Genomic DNA, 17,751 nt, shown 5'->3' on the forward strand with positions numbered 1-17,751 from the left:
TATACATGTACATATATGTATATAGAAGTAAAAGTCTGCTTTATTGGACAATTTCAGTTTGAATGTTTCTGTTTAATTTTGGTCTGTGCACTTATCTTTGAAGATGCAGTGTTCAAAATCAGCCTCTTCTCGTCTCACGATAAGGCCATTTACCAAAACACAGATCAAGTAGGGAGTGAAGAGCCGTGGGAAACTTGCCTCTGCCTGAAGTGGTTAACTTGCCTTTATTTAAAGTTAAACACTCCAGACTTTACATGGCAAAAGCACCAAACAACAGCGTGTGATGAGAGTGAGGGGTGCCACAGAAAAGCCACATTGCTGTGAGATAAAGGGCTACAACATGAAAAGCATGAGCCAAACAATTGAGAAAATGTGACTTTGGCCTGAGGGACTGAAGCAAAATGCAGCCAACCTGTTTGTTGATTAGAGGAGGAAACACAAAGAGCTTTGAGAGGGTCAAACCAAGAAAGGACATGGAGGGTGTAGATCTACATTACCGCCCCCAAACCCTTCTTTCAGCGCAGATTGAAAAGGTGATAAATATGCATGAGTTTTGGCTTCACTAGGCTTTTATAGATTTCTCTAAAATAAAAAAACAGGTTGAAATTAACAGTTTGTGTGAAAACCTGAATAGAAAGTACTTTGCAGGATCATTTTCACATACTATGCAATCACAACTTTTCTTTAATGGTATAAAGTATGCATCTCATTGTCTCAAATTCATCCAATAAAAGGCCTTTCTAGATGTTTGGTTCCAAGGTTTTCATAAAAACGAGTTCATTTCGAGGCTTGCGCCGCAACACGGCCTCACAGCTGCTCATAAATCTGTCACATTTATTGACCCGTGAGCTCCGATAAATACTAGTTCTACGTTTTATGTTAGTGTACACAGTTTTACAACACGTCAAACTGTAACAATAGGAACGTTTGACAGTTTTAATATGTGAACTGGTCTGCTACAGAGAACAACAGTAGAGATAACTAATGTGAATTCTCTGGTGCTGCTTTATTGAATTAAGACACCTGAATGACACAAGAAGCTCAAAGCGCCTCAAAAATATGTTTGTGTTAAAGCACTTTAACTAAGTGATGAGGTCAAAGCATCCAAACCACATGGTTAAGTTGAGGCACCTTGGTTACTCTTAAACCACATGGCTGGGTTGACAAACCTAAGCCATGTACTCAAAAAAAGGCCTCTAAACCATGTGTTTAGATTGAGGCATCTATACTATGAGATTAAGGAACCTAAAAAACTCGCCACATCTAGCACTTTTTAGCACAGCAAGGCCCGGCACAGCCTGGGTTCAAACTGGGGTTTAGCGGGTTTGCATTAGCCCAATTCCAGCTTGATTTCTGGAACGCTGTCATAGGTCTATGATGTCAGCCACTGTTGCTCATTGGTTGGTTCACTGACCAGGGGTGTTACGTCACACAGATGTGATTAACTTTACTTGAACTGTTTGCAGGGACTAACATTTTTCCACGACTGCAACTATGCAGCTGCAGTGTGCTACCAAGCAACAGTAAGCTAATATTAGCTACTCAACACGAAGAGGGAAAGAGGAACAAAAAGAAGGGGATGTTGAACCCCCGCTTGCATTCACTACATACACATAACACGACACGGGTCAGGTGATGGGGTACATGACCCTCTATGAACAATAGAGCCAATCAAGCCTATTGTTAGGCGATGGCCCTCTTTTGCATGTGAYTAAATARAKCTAAWMAAGCCTATTGTTAGGCGATGGCCCTCTTTTGCATGTGACTAACCTGTTTGTCCAGGTGGAGGCAGGGCTTATAAGGCTGAGTTTCACTTAAGAAGAACCCATCCAGAGGACCTATTTATTTTTTCTTTTTGAATATTAGCTACCATTAGCTTACCGGTCTCTGTCRGTTTGCCCTTTTTGTCTTCGGCAGCATCCTGCAGGATGGTCCAGTACAGGCTTTGGTACTTTTCCTTTGATCTTGGTTTGTTGAAATGAAACGAAATAAGATTKGCGTGTTTTTGATTTGATGATCCCGCCCATATTGAGGCAGGTCTCTGCTTAAAGCAAGCACACAACCAGGGCCAGGTAAATTAGRCCCAGTGGAATGGGGCTGGGCTGGGACAGAATGGGCCTTTTAAGATGCAAAAATGCCAACAGGTAATTTGAGGCGCCTAAACTGTGTACGTCGTAAAACTCAAACTAATAGAGAATCAGATGCAATAGAGACTGAGGCATCTATATTTTGAAATTAATTACCAGAACCTAAAGTAGACGTTTTCAAAACTGTATTTTATAAATAAGAATACATCATGGCTTGACTTGACACATATTATATCCACCAAATGTAGAACAACTCAGTGCCAAACAATGTACAAAATAACTAACCGAGAAGCAGGTATAGGGTTTTTTATCCGGTAATTACTGTACATTATTTTGAAACCCAAGTGAGAGTATCACAAAGCAGACATATAATGTGGTGGATCATCTTCTAAAGATATATTATATTCACATTACATCATTTAAAATATTCCTTTTTGGTTACTCCAACAACGTTTAAAGTTGTTTTACAAAATTTGGTGCCACACCCACCATGTTCTAAATCCTGCGACGTGCACTGGTTGATCAGTTTGGCCCACTCTGTCAGAAAGCAGCTTAGAAAGTAAAAAAAAGTACATTTTTTGCTCTGGCTTCAGTTTAGATTAGGTTCTGAGTTTGTTTAAGCTGGATCTTGACCTATTTCTTAAACCTAGACTTTATCTTTTTTAGGACTCACCACTAAGTGGTCTTGACTACAGCCCTGTCTGCACCAAGAATTCACCTTGTTTGATTTGTTTCTTGAATTCCTGGCAGATTGAGTACACTACTTAGGCTCATCTGAACAAAAAGGATTGTTTTATTTATTTATTTTTTATTTCCAGTGACCTTCTGTTCTAGTATTGTCTTCGATGCCTGCGCTGTAGTTTTAAACCGCCTTTCAGCCTGTGTAAATATCTGGTGTCAGCTGTAGTCCCGGCATGAGAACTGCGGCGTGTTTAAAGAACAGCCGCCAAATCCTAAAAGTTACAATCCGCTGTTTTCTTTTCAGATCTCGTTCTTGCCTCTGTTTGTTGTGAATTTAATTTTGGAACTGGAGAGAGATTTTCCCCATCCCAGTGTTGACAGAGACTTATTTGAATGTTTCATTCTGCCTTTTCTTCCCCGTGTGCCTCTCAGACCTGCAGGCCTCCCAGTCCTTTGAGCACTACAACATATCAGACAAAGCCATGGACTACAGGATCCTTCACATGGATGAGGACCAGGACAGGATGTATGTGGGCTGCAAGGACCACGTTCTCTCCATGGACCTCAACAACATCACCCATGGCACAYTAAAGGTTAGCAGATGGTTCTGGTTAGTGCTTCGAAAAGAAAATCATCCACAGTCCTGGCATTTTTTTCCCCCACTTTAACAACAAATAATAAAACAACTGAACAGATTTAAAACTCCTGCTGCAAAATTATTCAAGTAATCATGCATTTATATGCAAATTACCTTTTATTTGCCATGATCAGCTAGCACTCTTATTATCAATTCTGAATGCWGTGATGGAATTATCTCTTGTGCAATTGACAGAGTTGAAGTGCACAAACAGAGGAGAGAGTGTTTAGGTTCACCTGAGAGTGCTGACAGGGTCACTTATTTTCTCTGGAAACTGCATAATATATTCATTGTTCYGGACCTTTAAACCCACACTTCTTGAGTTTCAAAACACATTTTCCACAAATGACAGCTCGCTGCAATTACTGACACTGGGACGTATCTGTAGAAGATCCCTTTTATTTGTTATACCCAATTGTTTGCTGGGATTTTTCTGCACAGAGGATATTAAAACAGTTTTTTTTATATCTTTCAGTTTCCAGTTACCAGGAAATTCATTCACTGATTCAAACGCTGTTTTGTTTTTGTCTCCAGATGTTTTGGCCTGCATCTACAAGCAAAATAGACGAATGTCAAATGGCAGGCAAGGACCCAACAGTAAGAATCATTTAAATAATAATATTAATTATGCACAATCTTGTTTTTGTGGCTTGTTTCTGGACCACCAAAATAATGATAAGAAAAAACAACAATGACAACAAGATCACACTTACATTGTGATAAAAGGGAAATTTACTTGATTTTGAGCTTTTGAGTTATACACTTCAACATTTCAGATTGAATTATTTTAAATGCTACTTCAATTTCAAGGGATTGATATAGAGCGAGCATATTTGTCAAACTCAAGGTCCGCAGGCCAAATGTGGCCCATCACTGCAATTTACGTGGCCCGCAAAAATGTGTTAACGTCCTCAAATAAGCTTATGCTGCTTTAAAGCCAGCATTGACAATAAACTACATCTCCCATAATGCATGTTGATTATTTTACTTGTGAAATTACAGCATCTCACCTCTATGTGGAGCTGCAAAGGTTCAAAAGTATCCGGCAAGATTTACCAAAATCTCCATTTCACTGGATTTTTGCCAGCTACTTATGCAACAACACAGTTGTACTGGGAAGTGGAAGTTTCCCACTTACAAGTTGTAAATTTACACTTGAATGCCCCCTCCAGTTGGAATTTCTTGTTGGAATGTGGGAGAGTTCAGAATTCAAGACGGCATCTACTCACCACTACTCTACTACTTAGTTAAACTCTCATACTTAACTTTTAATAGTATTTCTGTATTATGTATTTCACATTTAAGCAGTTGTACATGTAGTACTTTTCAGTGATTATAAAAGGACGTATTAAAACACTGTTTTTTGTGCTTTTAATACCATGTAGAGCTCAGTTATTGTTTGCTAGCGGTGCTCAGTGTAATAAATAGACAAAGAACRTGAAGTTTCGTGTTCGGTCAAAGTTAATCGCAAAACGTCAGAGTTAATAACAACTGGCCCTGTGAGGGCCACCACAATGCTCATGTGGCCCTCAGTGAAAATGAGTTTGAATCCCCTGATATACAAAGAACAATGGTTTATCACTTGAGTTGGACATCATTTAYGTTTGCTCAGCTACTCACCAGTTAGCACGCACCGTAACGCCCGTGTTCCGTTTTTACTTTAACTTTCATTTAAGACGTGAAACACGGCTTCTAAAGTGAGAAAAACAACCAATAAGMGCTCAAGATTTATGTTTAGGTTCTCCCCTTTTGATTGACACCTCATTTAAATGACCAACTTCCGGTTTGTGTCACCGTGGGCTAGATTGACTGTAGAACTGGCCAATCAGCTCCGAGCTTCATTTTGATGCTACAGCTGTGTAGCCAACCACCTTACCTTTCATTTGRTATATAGTTTGAGGGGGTGGGAACTTTGTTTAGCCAATCACAAGCCAAAGACGGCCAATTCTTCTGACAATGACTGAATGTTGCTACACTGAAACTAATGGAAAAACTGAACAATTTTCWAAGAAAACATTGGGACCATTGCAAAAACGTTTAAGTTTGAATCAAGACATAAATACATTATTTCAGTGCTGCCTTACAGAAACAAAATAAAGGGATTACATTTTTAAAGCAATCATTTTCTGGTTATTTTCTTGTGGGATTTTGATCAAAAGTAATCCTAAATGAGAAACAAATAAATGGTAGATAAAGTAATATTTGGTGTTTGTGTGGTGAATAAGTTACCCTTTAATTTTCTTATGACCTCTTAAAACCCATTTTTGCAGTTAGCACTTAGGTTGCTAATGAAATATTAGAGTAAATTAAATGTATAAGGGGCTTTAAATGATTCTAGCCTAATGGTCAAACTCAAAATTAATGATCTCATAGCCGTTTCCATTCCTGTTCCTTAAAAAACGTTGTCTTTCTGGATTTTCTCCAGTGTCTGTTGTCTTGTGCCAGATCCAGCAGCAGATGTGCAAAGGGTCAACGACTGGAGTCCTGCAGGCAGGRACTGTCAGTCCAAGAATAAGCTGTGCAACAATTAAAAGCTGCAGATTTTTCAGGAAGATACTATAAAGCRATGAAAACAAACGTACTGCCTGGAGGATTCCACTGATTCAGAGCAGACGATGCATTAAGATTTAATGCAGAAGCATGACTCTGCTAAGAATGCTATGTGTTCATCCAACTTTACCCAAATCTGACGTCCCTGGGAGAAGCAGAGGAAGAACTGTTTCCAGTAACCCAGTGATTTGTGTAGCTCTGATTAATTGCACATCTTCCGGAGACAGCCTCCCTAAAAATATTTGAGTCATTTCTGTGCAGAATAGCCCCCACATTCCCCCTGCTGTCGTTTTTATACTCCGTCCACGTTTTTAGTTTCAGTTTCTGTCTCTTATTTCTACCTTTGATCAGTTGTTCCTCAGTTTTTCTTCTTTCTCAAAGGCTTTTCGTTTTGCCACATAAAGCCCCCATGCATCTGTAATGGTCGCCCTCTCCATCTGTAWATTAAATTCCTTTTCTCCATTAAGATCTGTGGTTCAATGGGGCTCCAGAGAGCAGTGCTGTGGTGGAAGGGGCCATCAGAGACTGAATGTAGACTAGCTAGATTGTTTAAAATCAATTTGCTGTTTTCACTTTAAACTCTGGGTGAATGCATCGAGTTCAAAGGTGCTCCAGGCTGTGCACGTTTGGGTTGGAACCACGAGAGGAAAACGAAAAAAGGATTGGGTCGTGTATACACATGTGACTCTGTAGGACTGATCTGATCTGAATGCAGGCTCYGTGTGGGTGTGTTTTCAAAAGAACGGGCAATAAAAGCCAAAAGAAAGGCAGAACTGACAGGGAGAAAAGAAGAGGATGGCGATAAATAACGCAAATGGGTGCGACGGTAAAATGTTCAGTTGCAATTTGTTGATGGGTCTCCGTGGAGTTTCGAGCACCGGCTATGAGCTGCAGCAGCTGCCTGTTCTACAGTCATGTCCAAAATCCTGACAGCTCCCCCGGTACACTGCACCGCCCCACTTTTCTCCTCTTCCCTTCCTTTTTTCATCTCATTTTCTGGAAGCTGAGCCAAAGTTAACTACAGCGGTCTTGCCGCTACTGAGTTTGGCAAATGAAAGCAAAGAGATGAACGGATGTTCTGACTTGTTTYTACTGGTGTTGTTTAATTGCGCAACGTCTGTCATAACAGTAGAGATAACTTTGGTACACTAAGTGGATACCAGAAACATGATCTGATTTGCTTGGATCAGAAAATAATCAAATTTTCATAAAAGCCGGTTTACTTGCAGTTGTTTTGTTTATTAATGTAACATTCTCTGTTCACACRTTACAAAATGGCAATCAGATATGGCTTTTGTGCTACAAACATCTAAAGCAGGGGTATCACAAACAGTAACTGAGCTCTACCTGGTATCTCCTGCATAGAAACAGTGTTTTAACATGTCTTCTTATAAACACTGAAAAGCACAACATACTGTATATGAATGACTAAATGTGAAATAAATAAAACAATACGGAATTCCCACTTGGTGGGGTGCTCCAGTTTAAATTTATGACTTATAAGTGGGAAATTCCCACTTACCAGTACAATTGGGCTCCAGCCAATGTAGTCAGCAAAAATGCAACAAAATTGAGATTTTATACTGAATTTTGCCAGCTGCTGGCCAGTTTTGAACCCTGTGCAGCTCCATCTAGTGGTAGGATGCTGTCATTTCATGGGTAAAATAATTGACATGCATTATGGGTGATWTCGTTTATGATCAATGCTGGCTTTAAAACAGCATTTGCTTATTGTTAGTGGTGTGTATTGGGCGTAAAACCTGCAGTTTTATAAGTACTCGTCCAAAATGTCCCGATATCTGGAACCAATACATATACTAGTATCTATACTAATTTCAATGTGTTACTATTTCTAGTAAAAAAATTGTTAGTTCCATGTTTAAGTAATGTATGCATATTGAAAGAAAATTGAATTAATTTTAAAATCWTGAAACAGTGTACCATGCTGCGAACTTGATTTGATCCCGTCTTTTTTTTATAACGATAAAAGAAATGTGTTTTTAAAATCACTGTTCAGGTTCTAACTCAGTCAATACTCAGTTTTGGTACTCAATATCTGTGAGTACCCAAACTGGTGTATTTGTACTCGGTTTAAGTAAAACTGATACTGGGACATCCTTACTTATTTTAAGACCTTAATAAATCTCTGAAGCTYTTGCGGGCCACATAAAGTGCTGAGGCAGGCCGCATTTGGCCCACGGGCCTTGAGTTTGACACACACACTTTGACACATCAAGTTGGACCATGTGAGTAGAGCCACAACAAACGAAGCGACGGTTGCCTTTTTATATTTAAAATTTGGATTTTTAAGAGTAACAGTGTATCATTTAAAAGACTCGTAATAAAAGTTCGTTATGACAAATGATTGTTTTTAAAGTAAACTTCTGTACCAGAGTGTTTACATGTTTCTTTTGTTTATCTGTGCTTCGCAGCATGGCTGTGGGAACTTCGTCCGGGTGGTGCAGCCGTACAACAGAACTCACCTGTTTATGTGTGGCAGTGGAGCGTACAGTCCAGTTTGCGTGTACATCAACAGGGGCCGAAGACCAGAGGTGGGTTCATAATTTTTCTTTTTTTTTTTAAARGAAATGAAGGAATAAACCACAACTCAGAGGCTAGGAATGACACTACACCCCTGCCGTCTGCAAAAATAAGAATTAAGAACAAATAAAGTGCWATAATCCCATCACAGCATGAGTTAAGTGTCACCATGTGTGAGAATCTGTACGTTCATAGGAACCAGTGCACCAGTTGCATACCGAGATGGGAGAGTAATAGGGAGAAAAATGGGGCCTGGTTTCTTCTGGGCTCTCATATCCGGCCATGCAGCTCGGGAAGTTAGAGCAGGAAAAGCCCTCCAGGAGAAAAGTGCAGATATTCACCCGYCGACTGCTGCCAAACGCTAACAAGCAGAGAAAGCCGGGTTCTGCTCTCACCATGGTGCCTTTTGTCAAAACAGGGGCTTTTGTTCGAAAAGGCAGACCRCTCTGTTCGCAGCCCCTGAGCTCAGTCATGTCAGTGTCACGAGAAAAGASCTCTTAGACATAAGACGCTGGTGAACTTGGAGTTGACTGCTGCTCTGAAAGTGTGTCCCGAGCGGTTACGGTATTTTGAAACRCAATAGGATGGAGACAACATGTCATTTGCACATGAAAGCTGTTTTGTGTCTGTCTTTTTGAGGGATCAATGCTTTCCTTTTGCAGGTTCTAGTAGTCATTACCATACCAGAACCTGCCAGCTGCATTGTCTCCTCCTCCATCAGTTTTTGTCAAAACAAGACTCACTTTCCTGAAATATTTCTGTTCAGTTGATGTCATCCAACAGGCCACATTTTATTGGATGGGGCAGGAAGTGTTGTGATTCTCTCAGGTTACTCTGACACAAGAGGTGTGTTTGCAACATCAGCATGGAAATTCCTCCCTTCCTCTAAAATAGATTTTTTTTTCTTTAGTGGTCCGTACGGGCCAGTTAAGGTAAGCTAAGGCAGGCCTGTCTCTGTGCATCCTTTAAATCCATTGGAACAGCTTGTCTGCTTTGTGAGACATTTGTTTCACTCACTGTCACTTTAATTGTGGTAGAAGCCACGGGATATCTTTGACTTTTTCCTTTCTTTCTTTCTTTGTGGCAGGAACAAGTATTTTACCTCGACTCGAGGACTGAACCAGGAAAAGGGAGGTGCTCGTTTAACCCTCGAGTGAACACGGTCTCTGTCATGATCAGTAGGTGCTTTCATCCCTTTAACTWCTCTCAAAACCTCAGTAAACCTGATTTTCTTAAGTACTGACCCTAAAAAGGGTTGCTTTTAACATCATTTTTCTACAGAGACAGGTACAATGCACAAATTACCTTCTTTAAAATTTGTGTATTATTTGGTACTGATAACATCTCAGATGTGCAAGTTACCAACGTCAGTAGAATTATTATACCTTCATACCATTACTAATTCTGGCTTCAGAGCATCGCTCATTAACAAAAATCTGCTGAGGGGATAGAGTTATTAATTTTTATTTATAAGAGGGCTGAAAAAGGAAATACAGAGGTTGTGGAGAGTCAAAGTGTCAGTGGTCCCACAGGTCACTGGAACACTGGCAGACTGGCTTCAACAGATCCCAGGAACAACCTCAGAGATTTCTATCCAGAAGAGCCCGATCATAGGAACAGCTAAATATTCTGTAGAACCCTTTAGCTCCCARGCTTCTGGTGGTGGACCAGCATTAGAACTGAAATGGGACCACCCGAGTGGAAGAGTAGGGCGAGCTACAAGTTTTGTGTAGTGCTTACCTAAGGTTTGAAACTTTGGACAAGACTTCACCTTGTGGATCATAATGTAAACCAGAGGTGTCAAACTCATTTTCACTAAGGGTCACGTGAGCATCATGGTGGTCCTCAAAGAGCCAGTTGTAATAAACTTTGATGTTTAATCTTTAAATTTGACTAAACACAAAACATCACGTTACTCATCTAATTGTTAAACCTGAGCACCACTAACAAATAACTGAGCTCTATGTGGTATTACGTGCACAGAAACAGTGTTTTAACACATCATTTATAAACACTTAAAATTACTATGTGTACAACTGACTAAATGTGAAATAAATAATGAAAATATCCTTAAAAGTAAGAGAGTTATTTTCACTGTCGTGAGTCGCTGCCTTCTTGGATTCCCATTGGAGGGCCATTCCAGTTAGAATCTATGACTTGTCACCAACAGTACATCTGGGGGTGGGGGGGTGTGTGTCAGGGTCTTTATTCCCATCCTGTTCCCCGACTGCCATTTGGGGAGGGGGTCCTGAAGAAGGGCGGGCGTCCTGGTGCGGCCCGGGCCGGGCCTTGGCTATCTGCTCCTCTCCACCTCAGAATGATTGGGTCTACCTCCTGGTTTCGGGTGTGTGCTGCCTCCAATAGGGGGTGGGTACATGTCCTGGACCTGGGGGGTATAGAGTGTGTATYGGGGGTATGAGTGGAATGTGGCGTCCTTGTATGTCTTTGATTGAGTGGGGGTGCGGATGAGGGTGGGATGGTGCGATTGTGTATGTTTGGGTATTTGTCAGRCTGCGGTCTGGGCTGCCCCTCCTGCTGATTTATCTGGGGGCCCGCTGCTACTCAGCCCCCCGGTGGGGTGTGTGCCGGCCTGGCCTGGTGACTGCCTGCTGGGGCTCGGGGCCTCTGGACCTGTCGGGCTTTGGCCTGGAGGGGGTGCGCCCTGGGGGCCCGGACCTCTGTGCCCTTTCCTGGATCTGCTTTGGTATGGCGGGTGCCGGTGGGGCCCATGAGTTTGTCGCTGCTGGCCCCGGGAGCTGTGCGTGTGGTCGCTGGGGGAACTCTCCCAGTTCTCCCCTATGGTCTGATCTGGGGGGTGGGTGGGTGGATCTTCCCGTGCGGGTGCCCCTTGGGGCTCTGCGCTCGGGATTCCTCTCAGGCCCTTGGGCTCTGGTCTTCCCTATGTCTGCCTCGTGTCTTGGGGGTTGGGTCTCCGATCCTCCACAGTCACTATTAAATATTCCATTGGAGAAATCTTGTRTATACACGYATGTTCACAACTGCTCACAAACAGGTGCTCTGATCCGGGGGGTTCTGACTGGTCACTGAGTGTGTATACATGTCTATGGGTTTATACAGACAATATTTATGAATGTAGGCATGTATGTATGTATATCTTTATATATGTATGGGTATGTGTATATATTTATATATACCATCCATGTATTTATCGATTTATTTTTCAGGTGAGCGGACAGATGTTGGGTGTGTGGTCCTGTGTTTTGTTGGTGTATATTTAATATAATCCTAATCGCTATTTCAATCTTTCTAATTACTTCTCTCTCTGTTTTTCTCTCTGTCTCTATTTTCTCTTCACTTAAAAAAAGCCACTGATGATGAAGAAATAAATAAACTAAATAAACTAATATTTGGTTTCATTTTCTACTGAAGTGACACCAAAAAAAAAGAATCTATGACTTGTAAGTGGGGAGATTCCCACTTCCCAGTACACCTGGGCCACTGTAAAAGTAGCTGTCGAAAATGTCACTAAATGGAAATTTTACAAGGTGAATTTCGCCGGATGTCGGCTACTTTTGAACCATGTTCACCTCCACCTTTGTAGCTGTCGTGGGCCACATAAAAGGCTGTGGTGGGCCACATTTGGCCTGCAGACCTTGAGTTTAAAAAAACACACGAGATGCTAAACTCACACTGCAGTCTCCTGCCTGATAGAGCTTTTTAATTTTCAGCACTCCATCAAGTTTAGTGGCAGGTGTTTTTTTGTTTTTGTTTGCTGTAGATCAGTATCAAATACTGTAAATTAATGAACTGAATAATTTGTTGTGTGTGTGTGTGTGTGTCAGACAGCAGGTGTTTTTTTGTTTTTGTTTGCTGTAGATCAGTATCAAATACTGTAAATTAATGAACTGAATAATTTGTCAAATTTATCATTTATTTTAACACTTTGCAGACTGAAATCAAATGCGTATTTTGAGCCACATAGGGCTATTTTAAGATTTAATTTGCATTTGTGAATAAAAATGTTGTTAATGTTCAATAATTGTGTTGCTCCTGAGGGACCAAAAGTGTTTCTTGCAGAAAGACAAACACAGTAATTGCTTATATTTAAAAAAATATTTTAAGTTATGAGTATTAAAGTCTCGATTTCTTATATTTTAAATGTGTGAACTTTTAAACAAAATTTAAACAGTTTTACATACTCTATATTAGTGAACCACAGCACTTTGTTACACCAGGAAATTCTAAAATTAAACGAAGAGAAATCATCACAGTTTCTGTGTTTCTGTATATAGTTTATCAAGAGATTTCCAGTGTAGCTAAAAGTGACACACAACATTCACAGAGGCTGATATCTCTTTCAGGCTAACACWCTCCTTTGATCCGATTGGCCGAGGAGGTGTTGGGTTGCCTTTTAGACGACACAAAGATGAAATACGGCGCCCTCGTTGCAGCTMCTGCTTTCCGACACACGAGCACTGCCGTGTCAGCAGCAGCTCTGGCAGCCAGTGAGCCTCGCCCAAGATCCCGTAGAGAGAGCCAGAGTGGAATATATAACCYACAGGGAGAGGAAGGAAGTCAATCTGCCACATGCGGCGGAGGTCGAACAGAGTGCCGTGAAAGCAGTGATGCAGCACTTCCAGCCTCAGAATATAACCAGAGGCAGTGCTGGCCTCGTGTTAAAGAAGTTYGAAACTTCTGATCAGCGTATTTCTGGACCCCCTGTGGCCATCCGAATACTGTCAACGCCTAATATTCAGCAAACGTAGCTTCATTGTTAAGTTTTAAAACACATGATCTGAAAGCAGGAGAAAATAAAGAGAAAGAAAAGCAGTATGTAACTAATTATAGAATAAAATGTTGCCATAAATCTATATGTTCTCAATAATTTTGTGGAATCTAAGAAATAAAAACACAGAACTAGAGAAATCGCATCTCTCGGGAAAACGCGTAATTTAGCTGACAGCTGCTGAAGAAGTTGCAGTATTTTTTAAATGCTGAACTGTTAATGTTTGCTGACTTTTAACACTTGAGGTGGACCCAAAATTAGCTGAATGATTGCTGAAATTTGCTAAAGAACCCAAACTGTGAAAATACAAGCTTCAAGGGACAGAGGACAGCTGAAAAATGCAGAAATATCCTAAAAAAAAGGCAAAGAAGTAGAAATATAGCTGAAAGGGGAAGAAAAAGTTGAGGGCAGTGAAAGTGAAAAGAACAAAAAAAAGTTGAAATTAGCAGAATAGCAGAAAATGTCAGACTGATAGCTAAAAATGTAGAAAAAAAAACAAAATCAGCTAAATAGAAACCAAACGAATCTGACATTTACACAAATAAATATTAAAATGCTGAAACAGAACAAAATGTAAAAAACATTAAAGCTTTATGAACATTTTGAAGGGTTTTGCAGATGTTTACAAATCCATTATTTTCAATGAGCAAATAAAAGTGGCTGAAAAAGCTAAATATCTCAAAAAGTATAAGTTGCTGCAGTACCAAATATCATAGCTGATATGTCCTGCAGTAGCTGAAKGTTTTGATATATAAATTGTTGAAATGGAACAAAAATGACCAAACCAGTGACGTGCCAAAAGATGTACGGAAGAAAAAAATATGAAAAATAATAATAATAATGTGAATGCTTGATAAGCTGGTGTGTGTGTGTGTGTGTGTGTGTTTCCAGATCAGGAGCTCTTCTCTGGCATGTACATTGACTTTATGGGGACAGATGCTGCCATCTTCAGGAGCCTCACCAGGAGGAACGCAGTGCGGACAGATCAGCACAACTCTAAATGGCTGAGTGGTGAGAAAGCAGAAATATAGATTTACACATTAAAAAAATAAAAATGAAGTCGTTGTCATAAAGCTTTTTGCGTTGTTTGTTTCATTCAGAGCCGATTTTTATTGATGCCCACCTGATCCCAGACGGAACGGACCCAAATGATGCCAAATTGTATTTTTTTTTCCGGGAGAGACTGACAGACAACAGTGGAAACACTAAAAACATCCACACCATGGTTGCCAGAGTGTGCCCAGTGAGTGTTGTCTGCCCCTGAACAAACCGATAATGTAGGATTGATGGGTTCAAGTGTCTACACTCTGCTTCTGTTTGTCTTCAGAATGACATTGGAGGGCAGCGCAGCCTCGTAAACAAGTGGACCACCTTCCTTAAAGCCAGGATGGTGTGCTCGGTGCTGGAGGAGGACGGCACAGAAACCCATTTTGATGAACTCGGTGAGTCAGCGGGGGACCAGTTCACCTCGACGTCCCCGTCTCTCAACTTTATAACACACTTACAGGAAGCACACTCACCAGAAACCCAAATACACCATAATTTGAAAACGCGCTCTAAAGTTTCCAGCAGCTTATTTTTCCATAAACAGTTCACGGAACTTCCGAAGTTTCGTTTAAATTCGGATTTGAGGTTTTCGTTAGATTCTTTGACAATGCAGACCCTGTGTTTATATTAGCTTTTCTATCCCGACCCCACTCTGTCAAAACATGCTTTTATCAACTCGAGTTCAGAATTAATGGGCATCCTTTATTTGAAGGAAAGGAAGAGATATYGGTTTTAGCTTAAACCAGGAGAAATATGTGTCTAAACCTCTGTGTTTTCCCTTCCAGAGAGCGTGTTTTTGCTGGAAACGGATCAGCCCAAAGGCCTGTTGCTKTTTGGAGTCTTCACATCCACAAGGTGAGGCTGATGGAGCCAACTGTAACATTTCTGCAGGGTTTTGTGGTTCTGTCGGGTTCTCAGCAGAAACCAACGTGTCTGTTAAACACAGTCATCACACGTCATGTTTCGATGAGTTATGTGTTTTTATTTGTATGCCATTCAGTAAATAGTGTGGTGTCTTTTAGAAGTGTAGAATTTATTTAGTGTTTTTTGTGCGCATAAAGAATTTGTAAGATTAGCCAGGGGCAGTCCTAGCCTGCATGGTGCCCTGGGCGAACAATCCACCACCCCGCCCACAAATCTAATTTAGATTACCATCACAGACACTCAAAAATATTTGACAATTTTATTTAAAAACAATAGAAATTGAAGAAACTAGAATAATACTATGAATGTGTTCCAGTCCGTATACTTTTTGGTCAATTGATTCTTGTTTTGAAWACAGATATCGCAAATGGATAGTTATTCTATTTTTGTTTTACACTTSGTCATTTTAATTTTTGCAAACTGGAAGTTTAACACGGTWGTTATCAGACCATTTAAGGTGGAGYTAGTTATATAAGTTTTTAATAACAAATTTCGGCCTGTAATCGAATAAATRTTAGCTAACTAGTTTTACATWTCTCTAAATGGTGTAAGCYGATAGTTTGATTTAAACTGTAAATAAAATAGTGTTTTGAAGAAATTTATAGTTATTAGAGTTCAGTACTGATGTTAAAAGCACAACACTATATTTTTAGGTTGATTGATATAGATTAGTTACATGTCCRAAATATCTATAACAACACATAACCGTTATGAGAACAGTAGATGAGAATTTTGTATGAATGCCTGTGATTCAGCCGTAGGTCAGCAGGGGGCGAACGCGAGCATTTAAAACTCTGTATAAATGGATCAACTTCCTGTTTTGCTGGCAGTGTGTGGTTGTCAGCTCCGGTGACAGTAAACCCTCGCTCCAGAATTCTGCTTTTTATGGTTTTATTCYGTCTAACAATCATAATATTTAACAGTGGTGGTTTTCTATTGACTTCAGTCTTTGAACACAAATATTTCTTACAGTTTCATGTGTGTTTCATTTATTCATGTGGCCAATTATTTCATCAACTGATCACACATTTCATGTCGATTTCAGTTTAAAGTCCAAATAATTATTTTTGCATTTTTTTCTGTAAAGTAATTTAAATAGCAACTTGAAAATGTCTTTTTGTTCATCTAATCTGAAATTAAAACAATGAAGGTGATTAAAAAGCTAAAAGTTTAAATTGATTCAATTCAATTGTTCAATTCAATTAATTCAATTGTTGATTTTGTGAGTTGTAATTAATTTATTTGTTTTTTATGATCAAAAAATGTAATGTTTTTGGGGAAAACGAAGGTTTTAAAGGTGACAACGCAAAAAATAAAYGGATCTGGTCTTACCATGGTATAAAATGATTCGAATATAACCTGAAATGTACAAAAACACACAATAGGTTCCTCCTTGTCGTTATCTATAAACAAAACCAAAATGGAAAAAAAAAAAAAGAACTTCCACAGAGAGTTGACAGTGGTGTAACCCCACTCTGGAAACAGACAGACCAACTGATGAGGTCCACCAGGGTTTCTGAGCTCAATATTTCTGTTTCCACTCTGTTTATTTCCCTGTCTCTGCTCTGCACAATATGCTTCTGGTCCCTCTCCCAACAAAGCATCTTTTATGTGTTAATGCAGTGTGGGGCTTTTTAAAAGCTTGAGCCAAACCACATCACATAGAGAGCAGGAAGTAGGTGAGCTGTCTTCCCWGGCTGGCGTGAAGTGGCAGATCATTCCAGGCTGTGCGACTCACACTTTCTCAGAAACTGTAATATTTAAAAAACAAAAAGGAGAAAGGATGATTTTCCTCTCTGAGACATGAGTCAAGATTCCCATTATGGTGTTTAATGTGATACATGCGTTTTATTTCCTCAGCTCCGTGTTTAAAGGCTCCGCGGTGTGTGTGTACAACATGGCAGACATCCTGACCGTCTTCAACGGGCCYTTTGCCCACAGGGAGGGACCCAACTTTCAGTGGGTGGCATTTCAGGGCCGCATCCCCTACCCAAGACCAGGAACTGTGAGTTCACTTCAGGCCAAAAAGTCATTCTGTGGCCGGCTGTTTGAGTGTATCTACGTRTATTTGTTTTTACAGTAACCAAAACCAAGAGCTGAATATTCTTTATTGCTATCATTTTATAATTATGTAGGGTTGGGCATTTTAGCTACATTTCCTAAAAATAAAAAATAAAAAAAAAACAGAATTGTATCAACCTTAGCACACCACACACTGCTGCTCATTAGGCATCATAATATGGTTTGACCAGCAGGGCCGGCCCTAGCCAATTTGGCATCCTAGGCAGGATTTCAGAAGGCCCCCCATTGTGCAAATTTCTAAATCTCACTGCCAATTTATAAACAATTACATACCATATTAAATAGTTTTGTCTTTGATATTATTGTTTTTATTTTCAGAAACCTGTCTTTTCCTTTATTCCTTCATTGCTAAATATCCTAATCAGCCAATTTTAGCCCATTGTACCACCAAACCTTTTTGATTTTGCTCACGATTACCTAGCAACATATCTGCTTTTTCTTTTATTATTCTTTTT

At 40.0% G+C, this 17,751-nt stretch overlaps 1 protein-coding gene across 1 annotated transcript in view; it reads left to right on the plus strand.

Moving 5' to 3' along the window:
- The window catches only part of sema3c (sema domain, immunoglobulin domain (Ig), short basic domain, secreted, (semaphorin) 3C), a gene marked incomplete at its 5' end in the record, with an annotated part of 52,517 nt that overhangs the window by 19,383 nt on the left and 15,383 nt on the right, over nt 1-17,751 (plus strand). Inside the window, 9 exon segments of the mRNA XM_014020664.1 lie at nt 3,201-3,361; nt 3,940-4,002; nt 8,388-8,507; nt 9,584-9,674; nt 14,135-14,254; nt 14,344-14,486; nt 14,571-14,685; nt 15,076-15,145; nt 17,075-17,219. Coding sequence (XP_013876118.1) covers nt 3,201-3,361; nt 3,940-4,002; nt 8,388-8,507; nt 9,584-9,674; nt 14,135-14,254; nt 14,344-14,486; nt 14,571-14,685; nt 15,076-15,145; nt 17,075-17,219 — 1,028 coding nt within the window.

The sequence above is a fragment of the Austrofundulus limnaeus genome, unplaced genomic scaffold, assembly GCF_001266775.1.
Source record: "Austrofundulus limnaeus strain Quisiro unplaced genomic scaffold, Austrofundulus_limnaeus-1.0 Scaffold262, whole genome shotgun sequence".
In the NCBI taxonomy this organism is placed as follows: Eukaryota; Metazoa; Chordata; class Actinopteri; order Cyprinodontiformes; family Rivulidae; genus Austrofundulus; species Austrofundulus limnaeus.